Here is a 15958-nt window from a genome sequence, read left to right as displayed (position 1 = left end):
AGGAAATACATTTTTAAAGTAACAACCTCCAATAGAAAAACATTTTCCAGTTAGAGGCTGTATCCAAAGTTCACCTTACCTGAATCTTCTGTGATTCAGAATGATCACTTGTGAGCCATACCACGTGGATTCTAGCTGCATTGGCTAGAATTGCCAGTACAGCCCAGTGCATGGAATCCCAGCTCACGGTGGGGGCATGAGGTGCAGAACAGCCAGAGGAGGGAATGTTTCTACAGGTGCTGAGAGAAGGCTGCTCTTCTCTGCCCTGCTCCATGCTCCCAGAGTCATCCCTACAGAATCCCTTGCTAGCTAACTCTTCATTGTACTTGGCCTTGAGAAAAGCTGACAGTAGATCCCAGGATGGGAGGAGAAAAGGGTTGAGGAGTTCTTCTCTAACAGCAGCTGGATTCCTTTAACCATGAGTTTTGCTGGGCAGTGCCTTCTCCTCAATGCTCTTACTTCCTGGGCTCCAGGGGTGTCCCTTTAGCACTAGAAAGTGAGTGGCAGAGGAAAACCATACTCTTGAGGTCTGGGAGGCCGATCCCCTCAGATGTGCCATTTTCCCTAACATTCTTACTGTCCCCAACCTCCTCATGCACCTATAGAATCCCCTTCTTTAACCCCACTGCCATCTGTATCTGTACTCCCTCCCTTAAGAAATTCCTCTCCATCAAATGCAATAATGGAAGACCTTTCCTTCCTGCTTCTGTTTGAAACTGCAAGCCTAGAATTTATCTGGATTCTTATGAAGGTTTTCCTTCATCCCGCCTTTCTATCTCTCCATTCCTCTTGCCTAAACTGATTTTCTTCATAGCACTTTCAGGGTGTAGCCACAAAGAAATCAGAAACTGCATTTAATAGACCTCTTTTTGGTAATAGTATTTGTACTGTTATTTTGACACTATCATAGGTTTGTTGTAGGATAAAGCAAATAAGTAATATGTCATTCAGAGCTCAGCTTTTCAGAGTGAGTAAAATAAATACAGGTATAAAATCATCCTGTATTCTATTTAAATTGGAAATATCAGTATAAACTTCTGATGTGAGTACTTTTTAATTATATTTTTACATTTTTCTTAGCTCTATCCATTGAAAAGTCTTCAAAGCAAGAATAACCCAGTAACAATGAGCACCCATAGCGTGCAAGTTTTAGCTTGTGAATATCATTTCTCAATAAAAGGTACCAGAGCTACTCACAGAAATGGCTGATTCCATGTCTGTTGCAAGATAAGTACAAGGTAGCCTTGAGACATCTCGTCCCTGTCAACAAGGGAGCTTTCAAAGTCCATTGCGTTTCTGTCAAAAGGACACAGAAGCCAATCTGAGGAGCCCATTGGCCTAAAATGGACAGTTTAAGCACCAGAAGGATTAATGCCTGCAATGGACTCAAACATATCAAATATATTTTTTGAACTGTGAATTTATAATTATACAAACCCCCCAAAAAAAACAAACAAAAAATAACTTTCTTTATTACATTTGGAAATTGCTGGGGTCCAAACCCACTATTCTAAAATTGCAAAATAAAGAAAAAAAAGCACTTATTCTGCCTTTCCTGTATCAATTAACTACATATTAGGTTACCTAAAAAGGAAACAATGACAATTCCTTCCTTATAGATGACTCCCAGGTGATAAATGCAGAGGCAGGATGTTAAATTAATAAGTTACCAGTTTGCAACCCCTCATGAAATGTCAATCTGGGAATTGATCAATGAATATTAAAATATTACATGACAAATTTATTGGACACTTTTTCAGGGAGGGTTAAGACTGGAACTATAGATATACCTGGATCAGTCTTCACATCACTAAATTGAACAACTTGTATTATATGCCTCATGATCTGATGCAACATGGGGCACACAGCACCAGCTGGGACATAATCTTGCCTGAAACAATGGAACTAAATCTAATCAACTCTAATATAACTAGTACCTAGGAAAAACCGGCGTTACAAGTTACGTGGCACCAACAGAAACAACGAGCCAAATCCAGAACGCAGACGTTCTAGAGAAAAAAAACAATTTCTCCACAAATCAGTGGTATATAAAAGAAAACAATGGAATCTATTACAGAATGAAAGAAGCTTAAGAGAACCAACAGTCCAATGCAATATGTGAATCTAGTTAGGATGTTGCTTCAAGCAAACCAGCATAAAAAGACGTCTTTGAGATTATCAGAGAAGTATGAACATAAATGAGTATTAGGTTTCATTAAGAAGTGACTGTTGCTCATGATCGATATAAAACTGTTGTACAGTTAGATTTAAAAGTCCTTAAGAACTTAGACATGCGTGCAAATATTGACAAGTGAAATGACTTAATGTCTTAATTTCCTTGAAGATACATCAACAGAAGTAGAAGATTTCAATATAAGAAGTAATGGAATTAGATGAGACATGCTGAGAAATATGGACAAGTGTTTAATCTGGGGGATTGGTACATGGTGGTTTACATACTATTCTCTTTCATTGTATCTGTTGGGCTTTCAATGATGCAAACTGTGATTAAGCAATAAAGGAGGTTCTTCCACTGAGGAGAACACAAATATATTTTGGGATTAAATTTCTGATTATGGTAAATATGATGGCTTGTAGAAAACTTTCAGGTGACTCTTATCATGGCTCAGGGAAGGGAGAGGCCCTGAGCACAATGATGTCTTCATTGAATCCAATAGTTTCCATGCAGCATGAGAAAGGAAAATTAATATTTTGAATTTCAATTATTGCTTAATATTTTAAATGCTATATGTATTTTAAATATAAATATATGAATGGGAGACTTCTGAATGTAGCCTAATGGAGGAAGGGAGGCATTTCCCCTTCTCAGATATTATCTTAAAACAAACAAGGAGAACAAGAAATGTAAAAGTAATCTCCACACTCAATCCCCAAAAGGAAAACATCTTAAAGTCCTTCAATCAAAAAAAAAATAAAAATAGAAAACTCTTCTCACAGAAAGAAAGAAATCAAACACAGTTATTGGGAAACTGAGAGAGAAGATGCCCTCAGTGCAGATCTCAGAAAATCCAGTGAAGAACACTCTTGAGAGCAAACAAATCAAAACTAAACAATGTGGTAACCACAGAGGGACAGCACACAAAGTTAACCCTGAGGTTTTCCTACTGCCAGGCACTGCTGACTCATGTAACTCCTACTGTATGAATGTGAAGAACATGTCCTCGGGTGCAAATCCAAGAATCGCTGGTTTGCAACAGTCAGAAGTGGGTGTGTGTGTTCCAGGGAGGACCCATTTGCCATGAAGTTTCAAGACCCAGTGAAGGCAGGGTTGAGTAAGTGATCAGAGGCAAGGCCTATTGGCAACAGGTTGTCGGGGAAGCAAAGAAGACTGAGACTGAACTGCGAGCCATGCTGCAGCCATCTTCCTTGGCTTCGTCTAATTAAAATTAAAAGAATTATTCACACAGCCTGTGCCATAATGAGAATTCCTGTTAGCCTGGTTGCAGCCTGGCCCCTCCTCCCAGAATGCTGTCTGCAAAAGACAGGTCCAGAAGGAGCTCGCCTCTTTCAAAGATGAGCCCTTGTTAGAAAGGAACAATTCCAGGCCCCACGAAGGATACTTTACATTGAAACAGAAAAACAAAAGTCACTTAGAAAACACTCCACAGAAAAAAGTGACAAAAATTATTACCAAAAGGGCAATGAAATAAACACCACGGTGAAATAAGAGAACAAAGGGGCAGTAGAATGAGAAATAAAAGATTAAAATATGAGTTGATAGAGCTCAGAAAAGGAGCAGAGAAGAAAGATAAAGCCACAATAGAAATGAAGGCCAAGCTGAAAGCAGCATAAGACGTTGCTGATGCACAGCAATGGACCACAGGTAAAGGTGGAGAAAACAGCCTGTAGAAAATAGCATGAGAACCGAGTGAAAACATAGATATGGGAGACAAAGTACATATACCATGAGTGCAACTTCAAAAGAAAATATATATGTGTGTTTCATATATATGTATGTATATATTCAATATATATACTCGCATGCATCACACATACCCAAGGAAAAACACAGAAACATATCTAAGTGACGTGACTACAAGGGTACACAGGGAAGTGGCAACACTGCTTTGTCTTCCTAGACAGGAGTGGGGAATGATCTTGAGCATGTAATTTTTTCCTTAACCATGTATTACTTGTTTAATTTTTCAGTTAATAGGTAGGTGTGTAAATATCAATATTCAGTATATAAATAGGCATTCTATGACATCTGTATCTGTAATGTTTAAATAGATAGCTTATTAAGCTTCTAGTTTGAACTGTCAGTTTACAGGATACACAAAGGACACGAGATCATGGTAAATAAGACAACATGACTATGCAAATGCACAGGACAAATAACCTGTTTTTTATTTTTTTCACAAATAAACTGCAAGTGGAAAAGCGGAGGAGGATTTAAGGACTTAAATGATTTTACAGATGTATTACTTTAAAGACATATCACCGAAATACAAAATGTATGGAACTTATTAGAATCCTGATTTGGACAACCAAAACATAAAATATAAATAACACAAACAGATTTAGTTCAAGATTGAATAGATACTCCTTAATGTTAATGAATACATACATATTAAGGATATATAAATGGTATTTGGTTATGTATTTAAAAAGCACCTCATTTACAAAATAAATGTTGAATTCTATACTAAAGAAATGATATGACCTCTGGGATTTGCTTTTGAATATTTTAAGATTGATAGGGAATTGGGTGGGAGTATAGAAAAAATAAGGCTGACCATGAGTTCATACTTTGTATAAAATCCAGTGATAGATATACAGAGGCCCATTATATTGTAAATCTACGTATCTACCTGTGGGAAATTTTTAATGAAAGCAAAAAAAAGTCGTGTTTAACTTCGGTAATCAGTGAAAACACTAATAATTATAGGTAAGGGATAAGCAATAGGTTATCTTGATCTCCAGTATTTCTGCCTTGTGGGTGAAACACCAAGGCAGAGGAGCCTCAGTACATTTCACACACGAGCATAACATGGAGAACCTCTGTGTGAGTCAGTGACTAACTCCCAGCTAAGTGAATTCAGACTAGTCTTATTGTACTGAGAGCAGTCAAAGCTGGAAGGCAGGAGAAATTTTCCCTGACTAAAGGAAATCTAAAATGCGATCTTCAGATTTCATAACTTTTCTAATAAATCACATGTGATCTCACTCTTTGTAAAGCCCAGCCTTCCCAACCTGCAGGCTCACCTTCCAGCACTGAGCCCAGCCCATTTTCCCCATATATAAGCCACTGCTGGGAACCTCGTCTCACCGATCTGCTCCTCTCAGCTCTACCCTCCACCTCTCACGCCCTCCTCAGCCTCTTCGACTTCAGGAACCATGACTTCCAACTCCACCGTGAGAAGCCAAAGCGGCAGCCGCCGTATCTTCAGTGCCGGCTCAGCCAGAGTCCCTGGGGTCAACCGCTCTGGCTTCAGCAGCATGTCCGTGTCCCGCTCCAGGGGCAGTGGAGGCTTCACTGGAGTGGGTGGAGGAGCTAGCTTTGGCAGCCGCAGCCTCTATGGCATAGGGGGCTCCAAGAGGATCTCCCTCGGAGGGGGCAGCTGTGCCTTCGGTGGCGGATATGGCAGCAGAGCTGGAGGCGGCCTTGGCTTTGGAGGTGGAGCCGGGAGTGGATTTGGTTTCGGCAGTGGAGCTGGTGGTGGCATTGGGCTCGGTGGTGGAGCTGGTGGTGGCTTTGGGCTCGGTGGTGGAGCTGGCTTTAGTGGTGGCTATGGGGGCTCTGGCTTCTCCATCTGCCCCCCTGGAGGCATCCAAGAGGTCACCATCAACCAGAGTCTCCTGACTCCCCTCAACCTGCAAATCGACCCCACCATCCAGCGAATCAAGACTGAGGAGCGGGAGCAGATCAAGACCCTCAACAACAGGTTCGCCTCCTTCATCGACAAGGTGAGCCGGGAGCACCTGCCCTCCACTGGGATTTCAGAGTCCCCAGTTGAGAGACGCAACCAATGTCCTACCAGGGAGAGTCTCGGGAGAGAGGGAGGAGGGGACTCGGGCTAGCTCTCCACTGGCATGCAGGACAGGCTCCATGTGGGCCACAGGTAGAAGGTGATAAAAATCATTTACAGCTACTGATCCCTTAAATGTCTTCATTCCTGTCTGGGAAGCATTTTCCACTCTTGATAACCCTCAAGCAAAGGAAAGGAACTGAGAGAATGGAACGAGTTAGCTTGATCTTCTGAAGGGTCTAAGAAATTAAAAAGGGAATTACAGTGGAAACAGCACTTGAGCCTTAGCTGGGGTGGCGGCAGGGAAGGAAAGAAGATAAAAAACCAAAGGAAATTACAGGAAAAAAAGACTCAGAAACATGTATATGTGCATAGAAATACTTAACTTGTAGAACCAGATCATGAGCATTAAGGGAGCTTGTTTTAGAGGGACTCATACACTAGATGGGAAAGAAGATTAAATCCAATCATCAATAGGGTTGGAATTTAACCATTAGATTCTAAACATTTGACATCCCTTTAACTGAGATACACTCTATAAAATAACTCTGCGCAATATACGAGAGAAATACTATTTTAAAGTACATTTGTGATTGTGCTTATCAAGAGGAAGAAAAGAAATGTTGAAAGTCACTGACTGACAGGCTCCGTAATTGAGAAGAGGGACTATCTGATAGCTCCCTGGGGAAACTTGGCCAGTGAGATCTGTGTGGTGTGAAGGAAAACAGTCAGGGGAGCAGAACTGTCAGCCTGAGCCTCTGTACATGCTCTGGAGTAGCCCAGCACCATGGGGACCATCAGATCTGCTTGGGGACAGTCAACTCACCTCTCTTCCTTCCTTCCTTCCTTCCTTCCTTCCTTTGTTGGACAAATAACCATCTTGTTTTTCTCCAGGTCCGATTCCTGGAGCAGCAGAACAAGGTCCTGGAAACCAAGTGGGCCCTGCTGCAGGAGCAGGGCACACAGACCGTGAGGCAGAGCCTGGAGCCTTATTTCGAGCAGTACATCAACAATCTCAGGAGACAGCTGGACTACCTTGTCTCAGAGAGAAGTCGTCTGGACTCAGAGCTCAGGGGGATGCAGGACACGGTAGAGGACTTCAAGAAGAAGTGAGTTACAGGAGAGAAAAGGGCTCAGTTTCCTGAAGCCCACGCTTCAAGTCTATTAGATGACCAGGTCCAAATGAGGGCATGATTCTTAGTAAAACGTGTCCATGGGAATGAAACCACAATTCTTGCCTAAACACAAACCCCAAAGAACAAAAGGGCCATACAGGTGGATGGGGAGAGTAAAGATGTAAACAATTTAGGGACCACAGAATTCATCTTTTAGGCTTACTGGCAGGAAAGCTCCATTTGGATATATCCATTGTGGGAAGTTGGGATCCCAGGCTGCCTTTTCTGTATCATCTTCACCACTGACTCAATTAGGTTTTACCCTTTCTAATTCCAGATATGAAGATGAAATCAACAAGCGCACGTCAGCAGAGAATGAATTTGTGAATCTAAAGAAGGTGAGATGAGTAAGATCAGGGGTTCATGTTTCTTTGCCGACGGAGAGGACTCTGAGAAAAGAATAATCAGCGAGACTAAAGGAGGAGCAGACTGGGAAGGAGGGCTTGGCTCATCTGATCCCAAGTTTTTGGCTTCTTCCCTAGGATGTGGATGTTGCTTACATGACTAAGGTTGATCTACAAGCCAATGCAGATGCTCTCATAGATGAGATCAACTTCCTCAGAGCCCTCTATGAAGCAGTAAGCATCTTTCCACACTGTTTTATTGACTCTAAAGAGATTTGCAAAGGATGGAAAATCTTAGGCTTGGGTACCTCTGTAAATGTCATGGGAAAAGAGGATCTGACGATCTCATGTTCTGCAGGAACTGGCTCAGATGCAAACCAACGTCTCAGATACTTCTGTCGTCCTCTCCATGGACAACAACCGCACCCTGGACCTGGACAGCATCATCGCTGAAGTCAAAGCCCAATATGAGGAGATTGCTCGCAGGAGCCGGGAGGAGGCTGAGTCCTGGTACAAGTGCAAGGTGAGCAGTGAGGGGGAAGCTGTTGAAGAATCCCTGTACCTCCCCCCGGAAGACCAGCAAGGCTTCCCGAGACTTCACTCGGGAAATCTACATCTAGGAAGCGGGGGTCCACTCAAAGAACGTGTACCCTGAACCAACAGAGTAGATCTTTACAGTATTTATGTCCAAGTCTAGTAAGTTCATGAACCTAAATGTAGGACAAAAGCTACCATAGATAAAGGCCAAGGGATCTTTGCTTTAGCTTCACCCTGATGCTGGTTCTCAGAAACAGTACAGAGGATGTTCTGGTCCTGAAGAGAACGAGACAGTCAGTGGTCCTACCAAGGGTGGTGTGTGATGGGTGTACAGTGTCCATGACCTTGTAACACCAATTTTCTTAAAACGCCTTGTGGAGAAACCATTAGTTTCGATTTGTGAAAACCTTGATTAGTGTCCTGTGAAGCCCATGAACACCATCCTCTCTCCCTCTGGTTTACAGTACGAGGAGCTGCAGAGTTCAGCGTGCAGATATGGGGACGACCTGTGCAACACCAAACAGGAGATCGCTGAGATCAACCGCATGATCCAGAGGCTGAGATCTGAGATTGAACACGTCAAGAAGCAGGTATGGTGGGGACCATGGAGGAGAAAAGCATCCTTTCCTTCCTAGACCACCAGGGATCATCAACCACCATGTAGGGAACTCCTGGGCACTGAGGGAACAGCAGGGAGGGGAGGACATGTACTTCCTCCCTTAGTGAGTTCCCACAGTTTGGAGAGATGGATCCCAACCCAAGAGCAGGACACAAATGCATGACAGGGCCAATCCCGACTGGTCGACAGTACAAAGGTACAGTCTTGAGGCACTGAAGTGAGATTCAATAAGAGGAATGATTGATTTCGGAACTCAAGACAGTAGTTGGCAAAGAAAAGGTCAGGCCAGAAAGTGTGAGGAAGAGTGCTGCAAATATGCTCAGATTTGATGTAAAAAGAAGCTGAGTAAAGACACAGGACAAATGAGGGTTTTCCAAAAATGTGAAGTGGAAGGAAGGCAAGGTTGCAGCTGTTTAAAGAGAAATCATCTCCTCACTGTGGGTGTCTGTGGTTTTGTGTGAGTTAGTGTGCACCCACATGCACTTACCCAAACTGTCAATATTCAGAAGAAGCCAGTGGGTCCATTTCTTCCAATGTCCCCTGGTCTTGGGTCTGCTGTAGTATCTTCCAGCACTCACCACCTCCATCTTCATTAGGGTGGTTAACACAGAGGCGTATAGGGAGCTCCTAGCCTAGTTCAGGTTTGCAGAATGGAAAAAGACTGGACAAAAAGAATCAAACCTCCTTTTCCATGGAATCTGGGCTCTAGAGCTCTTCCTCACTGGGAAAGAAGAACCATGGTTCATCTCCTCAGGAGTCCAGATTGCAGGTTCATCTGCCCATCTTCCCCTCTAGTGCACCAGCCTGCAATCCGCCATCGCCGATGCAGAGCAGCGTGGGGAGCTGGCCCTCAGGGATGCCAAGAACAAGCTGGCCGAGCTGGAGAACGCCCTGCAGAAGGCCAAGCAGGACATGGCGCAGCTACTGAAGGACTACCAGGAGCTCATGAATGTCAAGCTGGCCCTGGACGTGGAGATCGCCACCTACAGGAAGCTGCTGGAGGGCGAGGAGTGCAGGTGAGTAACTCACACAACCTCCTCTAACATCTGGGTCCATCTCCAAGGTGTCCAGCCAGTGAGCACCACTGGAAGGCACTCTAGTCGTGGCCATAATGCCACTCCCAGAAAACCACGTAGAAGGCACGTTCCCCATGGGCTCTCCTCACGCCAAAGCTTCCCACGCTGGTCCAGCTCTGGCTCTGAGGTCTCATAATGGCTGTGTCTCCTCTCTCCTAGGCTGTATGGGGAAGGCGCTGGACAAGTCAACATCTGTGAGTACCTTCACTTGCCTCCCTCCCTTGCCCTTGTGCTCTTCTGACTGGACTCTGTGTGGCAGAGTGAGCTCACCATGTCTTGTCATGGCCTTGTCCCCTTGCCTCTCCAGCCGTGGTACAGTCCACCACCTCCAGTGGCTATGGCAGTGCTGGCGGTGCTGGCGGTGTCAGCAGCGGCTACGGCATGGGCGGAGGCGGTGTCAGCAGCGGCTACGGCATGAGCGGAGGCGGTGTCAGCAGCGGCTACGGCATGGGCGGAGGCAGTGGCTACTCCTACGGCAGTGGTCTCAGCGTTGGAGGTGGCTTCAGTTCCAGCAGTGGCAGAGCAATAGGTGGTGGCCTCAGCTCCTCCGGGGGCAGCAGTTCCACCGTCAAATTCAGCACCACCTCCTCCTCCGGCAGGAAGGGCTACAGGCCTTGAACACCTGCCACGGGCTCGTGGTCCCACAGCGTCTCAGGCTCCCTCTCCGGCTTCACTGCCCTTTCCTCCAGTTGCTTCCTCTCTCCTGCTTCTTTCTTCTCTTACTCCTTGAGTTAGAACTGAAGTTGCTGAGTGCCCTCATGTCCTCTCTGCCACACCTGCTGCATCTGAGCTTCCATTGCTCACCATCGGAAGGTCCCTGTCTGGGTCCTACTCCAGAACAGGGCAATCCCCCTAGCTTTCCACTGGCCCAGTATGTCCCATCTCACAGGTGTTGTGTTCCTCCCTTGCAGTGATCATGAAAGCACAAGTGACTAGTTCTATGATGTACGGGGGTCTGTATCCCTGTGATGCTTCCTCTGCTCTTTGCTCACTTGTATTGCTAAATAAAGCAGATTTGTACTATAATGCATGGTTTCATATTGCCTTGCTTTGTTACCAATGGTTCTTGCGGTTTTCATCGGGCAAATGCCGTTTCAGGAATGAAGCATACTCCCAATTGCCATGTGCGTCGCCCCCCTCCTTTAGAGAACTTCAACAAACAGCAGTTTGGCATCCTTATGCTCAGATTTCCTTCACAGATAAGATTTTATCTAAATGTTTGGCAAGTGTAATGGGAAGAATATGGTTCACCATATTGTATACTCTCCTTTTAATTACCCATACCAAGAAGTAATGGTTGAGTTTCTCTTCCTTCTTCTCTAATATCACTCCAGCCATGCCCAAGGGATCAACTCTCAATGTCCAGTAGGGGAAAGATATTTCTGGTCTAACATAGCAAAATGACATTTAACAAGAGAGTAAGATGTTTGATTTTTATTTAGACTTAACTTCATGACCAACATACTTGCCTGACAAGGTGTATCAAGGGTAGTTAAAGTGGATATACTGCTGAGCTGAAATTCTATTTCTAGAAATGTATTCTGAAGAAATACTACAAATGCAGGAAGGAGTATGTACATGGATGTGAATCCCATCTTCCCAGCTGGTCAAATCACCACCAAACTCAGATTCTGGTTTTTAAAGTGTGAAGGCAAAATGAGAATGGGAATATCTACCTTCTCACACCTTAAGACTCTTGCAGAGATGGATGAAGCTGAATCCTTCATCTCTCTGGTGTGCTCTGGCTACTGTGACTTCTCTGAATGGGTAATGAAAACTCAGGATATGGTGCAAGGCTCCTCATTCACTAGTGCTGCCTTTTGTCCACACCATTCCCTATTTCCTCATGAGTGACCAGTATCTCCCTTGCCCCCAGGCTCTTACAACACAAGCGAAAGTTTCTTGTATTCCATAATATAAAGAGGGTGAATCTGGATCCTTTTGTATCAGTATTCTGCTGTATTCACCTATAACCATTCCCCCAGCAAAGTGGGCAGCCTCTCACATTGGTACCTCCTCACTTTGCCCAGAACTTCCCCAACAGCTGGTATGTGATGATTTGGTTCCAAAATCTAAGCCCACTTAGTATTTATATTATTATGTACCCGTGAGGAATAATGGAAAGAAAATACTGACCAGGAGATATATATAGAATATATCAATGAATAATAAACAGGTTGCAAAATAATATGTACACATGGATTTATCTTATTAAAATCTTATGGTACATGTGCTGATAGCGAAACGGCAGACTGTAAACCATCAAGCTCTCCTTTTGCCGAAGAAACATCGAAAAAACAACCAGAAGCTGTCTGAACAAACTTTGCAGGAGCTCTGGAAAACACTCAAGAGTTTACAGCAAACAAGCAAATGCCCAATCAAGAAAATCCACCTTCAAAACGATAGCAAAGCTTTGTGACAATTTTCCTAGCACTTGCCCTGCCCTATACCTGGTGTAGTTGTAGTCTTGAGAAAGCAGCAGCCTTATTCTAGAACTTTCCCCCACCCCTCTCCCACCCTCCAGTCCCCTCTCAAACCCATTTGCTCCTCTTGGTCACCCTCCACCACCCAGCACATGCATCTTGAACCAGAGAGCAGATGCAGATTATTTGCAAATTACTGTGCAAGTCTCTTCAAACACATCTGGGGCATTCCTGAAGAAATAATACAGGATTCTCACCTTTGTTCCACATAAATCCAAATGCAGGCAAGAGAAGCAGCAGGTACAGTTAGTAAAAACTGTAGGGCAGACTACAAACCCACAGAGGCCTGGGGCAAAAGACTACGGGAGAAGATATACAATAGACCCTCTGACCATCTAAGGTCTAGAGGCTAAGCTGGAGTGAGAGTCTGGGAAATGAGGACATTCAGGAGCAGCTATGTATATGAGAGAATTTAGAAAACTGTGCCTAGGTCCAGACAAGACACCTGCTCAGAAAATTCTTGAGAAGGTCTTAAGCATTAACCTTGGGCTGATCTCTAGGTTCAGAAAAAGCCCCACTAAGTGGTGAAGGAGTATCCAGTCACAGGGAGAGTTGGTTGTTCTCAGTTTGTTATTTTGGCTTTTGGTTGTTGTTGTTTTTTAGCTCCTGGTATACAAGAAAATCTTCATCAAGACAGTAGCTGAACACAAGCTATAGGAGCAGCCTGAAGTTGAGGTTTTACTGCGTGCCAGGCACTGCTGACTCATTTAACACAACTAGGTCAATGTGAAGGACAGGTCCTCAGGTGCAAATCCAAGAATCCCTTGTTTGCAACAGTCAGAACTGGGAGTAGGACCTGAGGCAGGACCACATTAGTCATGATCTTTCTAGAAACTGGGAAGTAGAATTGAATAACAAATCAGAAACAAGGCCTATTGGCAACATTTTGTTAAAAAGAGGGACAAAAAGCAGAGAGAATGTGAATTTGTCACTCTGCAGTGATTTGTTGGGCAAGGTTTTTAAGGAATAAGAGAATTATTCACACAGCCTGTTAACCTGAATATGGCCCCAGCTCACTCCCCAGAATACTTTCTGCAAATGACTGGTCTAGAAGGAGTTCACGTCATTCAAAGATGAGCACTAGTCAGAAAGGAACTGGTCCAGGACTCACTAAAGAGAATACACATTCAAAAATGAAATGAACAGGAAAAACAAAAGGCAGATAATGATCACTCATCAGAACAAAGTCACTATAAAATATTGCCAAAATAAAACAAACCCTCTACAAAATTAGAGAAGAAAAAGTATATAATGAGACAATAAGAGATAAGCCATTACTAACAGAAGTCAGATATGAGGCAGAGAGAAAAACAAAGCCAGCAGGGAAATGAAGGCCAAGTTGATGTCAGTACAAAGGACAATAGACGTGCTGGATGCACAACAAAGGGCGTATGGGAGAATATGGAGAAAAGAGAATCGGGCGTCATAGAGGGAGTTAACGAGGGGTTAAAGGAGGGTCAAGAGGATATATAGATAAAGAAGACAAAGTAGATTCAACACAAGAATAATTGAAACACCTAAAGGAGGAGTATACACACTCATACGCAAACTCATACACACAAATTGTCCCCCCCAAAGCACAGAAACATCTTCAATTAGGTGGCTGGGGATTTGCCCTGAAATTTATTTTGATAGACAAATATGCACAATTTAGGCATTTTTTAAATGTGTAAATATTGTATATGGGTATAAAGAATGAAATCTTGCCACTTGTGACAACATGGATGGATCTCTAGGACATTATGTTAAGTGACATAAGTCAGACAGAGAAAGGCAAGTACTGCAAAGTCTCTTATATGTGGAATCTACAAAAGAAATTTTCAAAAATTTAAAAACTAAGCTCATAGACACAGAGATCAGATTGATGGTTGCCAGAGGCGGGGGAAGGGATGGGAGTGGGAGAAATGGGTGAACTGTTTTCGTGAGTTTTTTTTTTAAGTTTAAATAAATTAAATTTTAAAAGCCCACAGAGATAAAACCACATACTATTAGAATGGCTAACAAAGTAATTGAGGATACCAAGGCAACAATATGGAGCAAACAGAACCCTCATACACTGCTGTTGGAAACTCAAAATGTTGCAACCAGGGCTTCCCTGGTGGCGCAGTGGTTGAGAGTCCGCCTGCCGATGAAGGGGACACGAGTTCGTGCCCTGGTACGGGAAGATCCTACATGCCGCGGAGCAGCTGGGCCTGTGAGCCATGGCCACTGGGCCTGCGAGTCCGGAGACTGTGCTCTGCAACGGGAGAGGCCACAGCAGTGAGAGGCCCACGTACTGCAAAAAAAAAAAAACCAAAAAAAAAACAGAAAAGAAAATGAGGCAACCACTCTGCAAATATATATATTTATGGATGTATATAATGTAATACTCAATCTTATACACTTTCAACTACATCTACTTCTGGAAAATAAACTTATTATTCTTCCAGATTTAAGATTCCAGATTACAGGAATATAGAGGAGAGAGTAACATATGGAATGACATCAGAGGATGCAATCACAAAAGCCAAAGAATGGAAAACTCTACAGGACAGTTAACCTAGTTTATTTAACAGATAAATGGCCAAAAAGATGAACAGCTAAATGATGTAAAGGACGTATTATTTAAAGGATGTATCATCCAAATAAACATGTATGGACCTTATTTGGACCCTGAATTAAATTATAAAAATAAGTAAGAATAAAGGGAAATTTGAATGTTCACTAAACTTAGTGATGTTAAAGAATTACTGTTAAATTTTTAAGATATAAAAATAGCATTTTGGGGACTTCCCTGGCAGTCTGGTGGTTGAGACTCTGCACTTCCAATGCAGGGGACTAGGGCTCCATCCTTTGTCGGGGAGAACTAGGATCCCACATGCCGTGCATTGTGGCCAAAAATAATAATAATAAAAATAAATGTTTAAAAAAATAAAATAAAGTAAAAAAAGCATTTTGGTCATTTTCTAAAGAGTCTGTTATTTAGACATAAATACTGAATTGAATATGAAATCATATGACCTTTCTTCTGGAATTTCCTTTCAAATAACTTAAGGTGGATGAAGAAAGTAGGTGGAGCTATGGATAAAATAAAGTCGGCCTTAAGATAATAATTGCAAAATCTGGGTGATGTGTATCCATCCTTAATAGACAAATAGGGGTCTATTATGTTGTTCTACTTTTCTATCTGTTCAGATTTTTATATACAGAAAAAGCAAGTCAACTTTAACATATTTGTAATCATTAGGGAAATGGTAATCTTTCTATTAGGGCATAAGCAATAGATTGCTGTTAGATTTCTAAGTTCTCAGCTGTTACAAAAGATCAGATTGGAATTATGGATGAAATAAATCTGGCCTTGACATAATAATTGCAAAATTGGGATGATGGGCACGTTCATTCTGATACACAAGCAACCCATATTGAACCTTTGTTTGAGACAGTCTAACTCCCAGCCTCAGTGAATTGAGAATAGTCTTGTTGTATTGATATAAATCAAAGATCAAAGGCAGGAGAATTTTTCCCTGGCTAAAGGAAGCCAAAAAGCATTCTTCATATTTTATATCTTTTCTAATAACCCAGGTATGATCTCACTGTTTGTAAAGCCCAGTCCTTCCCAACCTGCAGGCTTACTTTCCAGCACTGAGCCAAGCGCATTCCTCCCTGTACACTGGCTGCTGGAAACCTATCTTATACTTTTCATCTCAGCTCTACCCTCCCCCTCTCACGCCCTCCCCTCTTCGACTTCAGGAACC

General features: G+C 43.0%; 1 protein-coding gene across 1 annotated transcript; it reads left to right on the top strand.

Moving 5' to 3' along the window:
- Positions 1–5358: 5358 nt before the first annotated feature.
- Positions 5359–10359, top strand: LOC309969176 (keratin, type II cytoskeletal 6B-like; the record flags this gene model as incomplete). The annotated part of the gene is made up of 9 exons (XM_082850818.1): positions 5359–5928; positions 6885–7099; positions 7443–7503; positions 7648–7743; positions 7868–8032; positions 8511–8636; positions 9461–9681; positions 9901–9935; positions 10049–10359. The coding sequence occupies 9 exons, from the start codon at positions 5359–5361 to the stop codon at positions 10357–10359; spliced, it is 1800 nt and encodes a 599-aa protein (XP_082706944.1).
- Positions 10360–15958: the final 5599 nt, after the last annotated feature.

Source organism: Leucopleurus acutus (assembly GCF_964270905.1).
Source record: "Leucopleurus acutus genome assembly, chromosome: 11".
Taxonomy (NCBI): Eukaryota; Metazoa; Chordata; class Mammalia; order Artiodactyla; family Delphinidae; genus Leucopleurus; species Leucopleurus acutus.
This window is presented reverse-complemented; position numbering and strand designations above follow the sequence as displayed.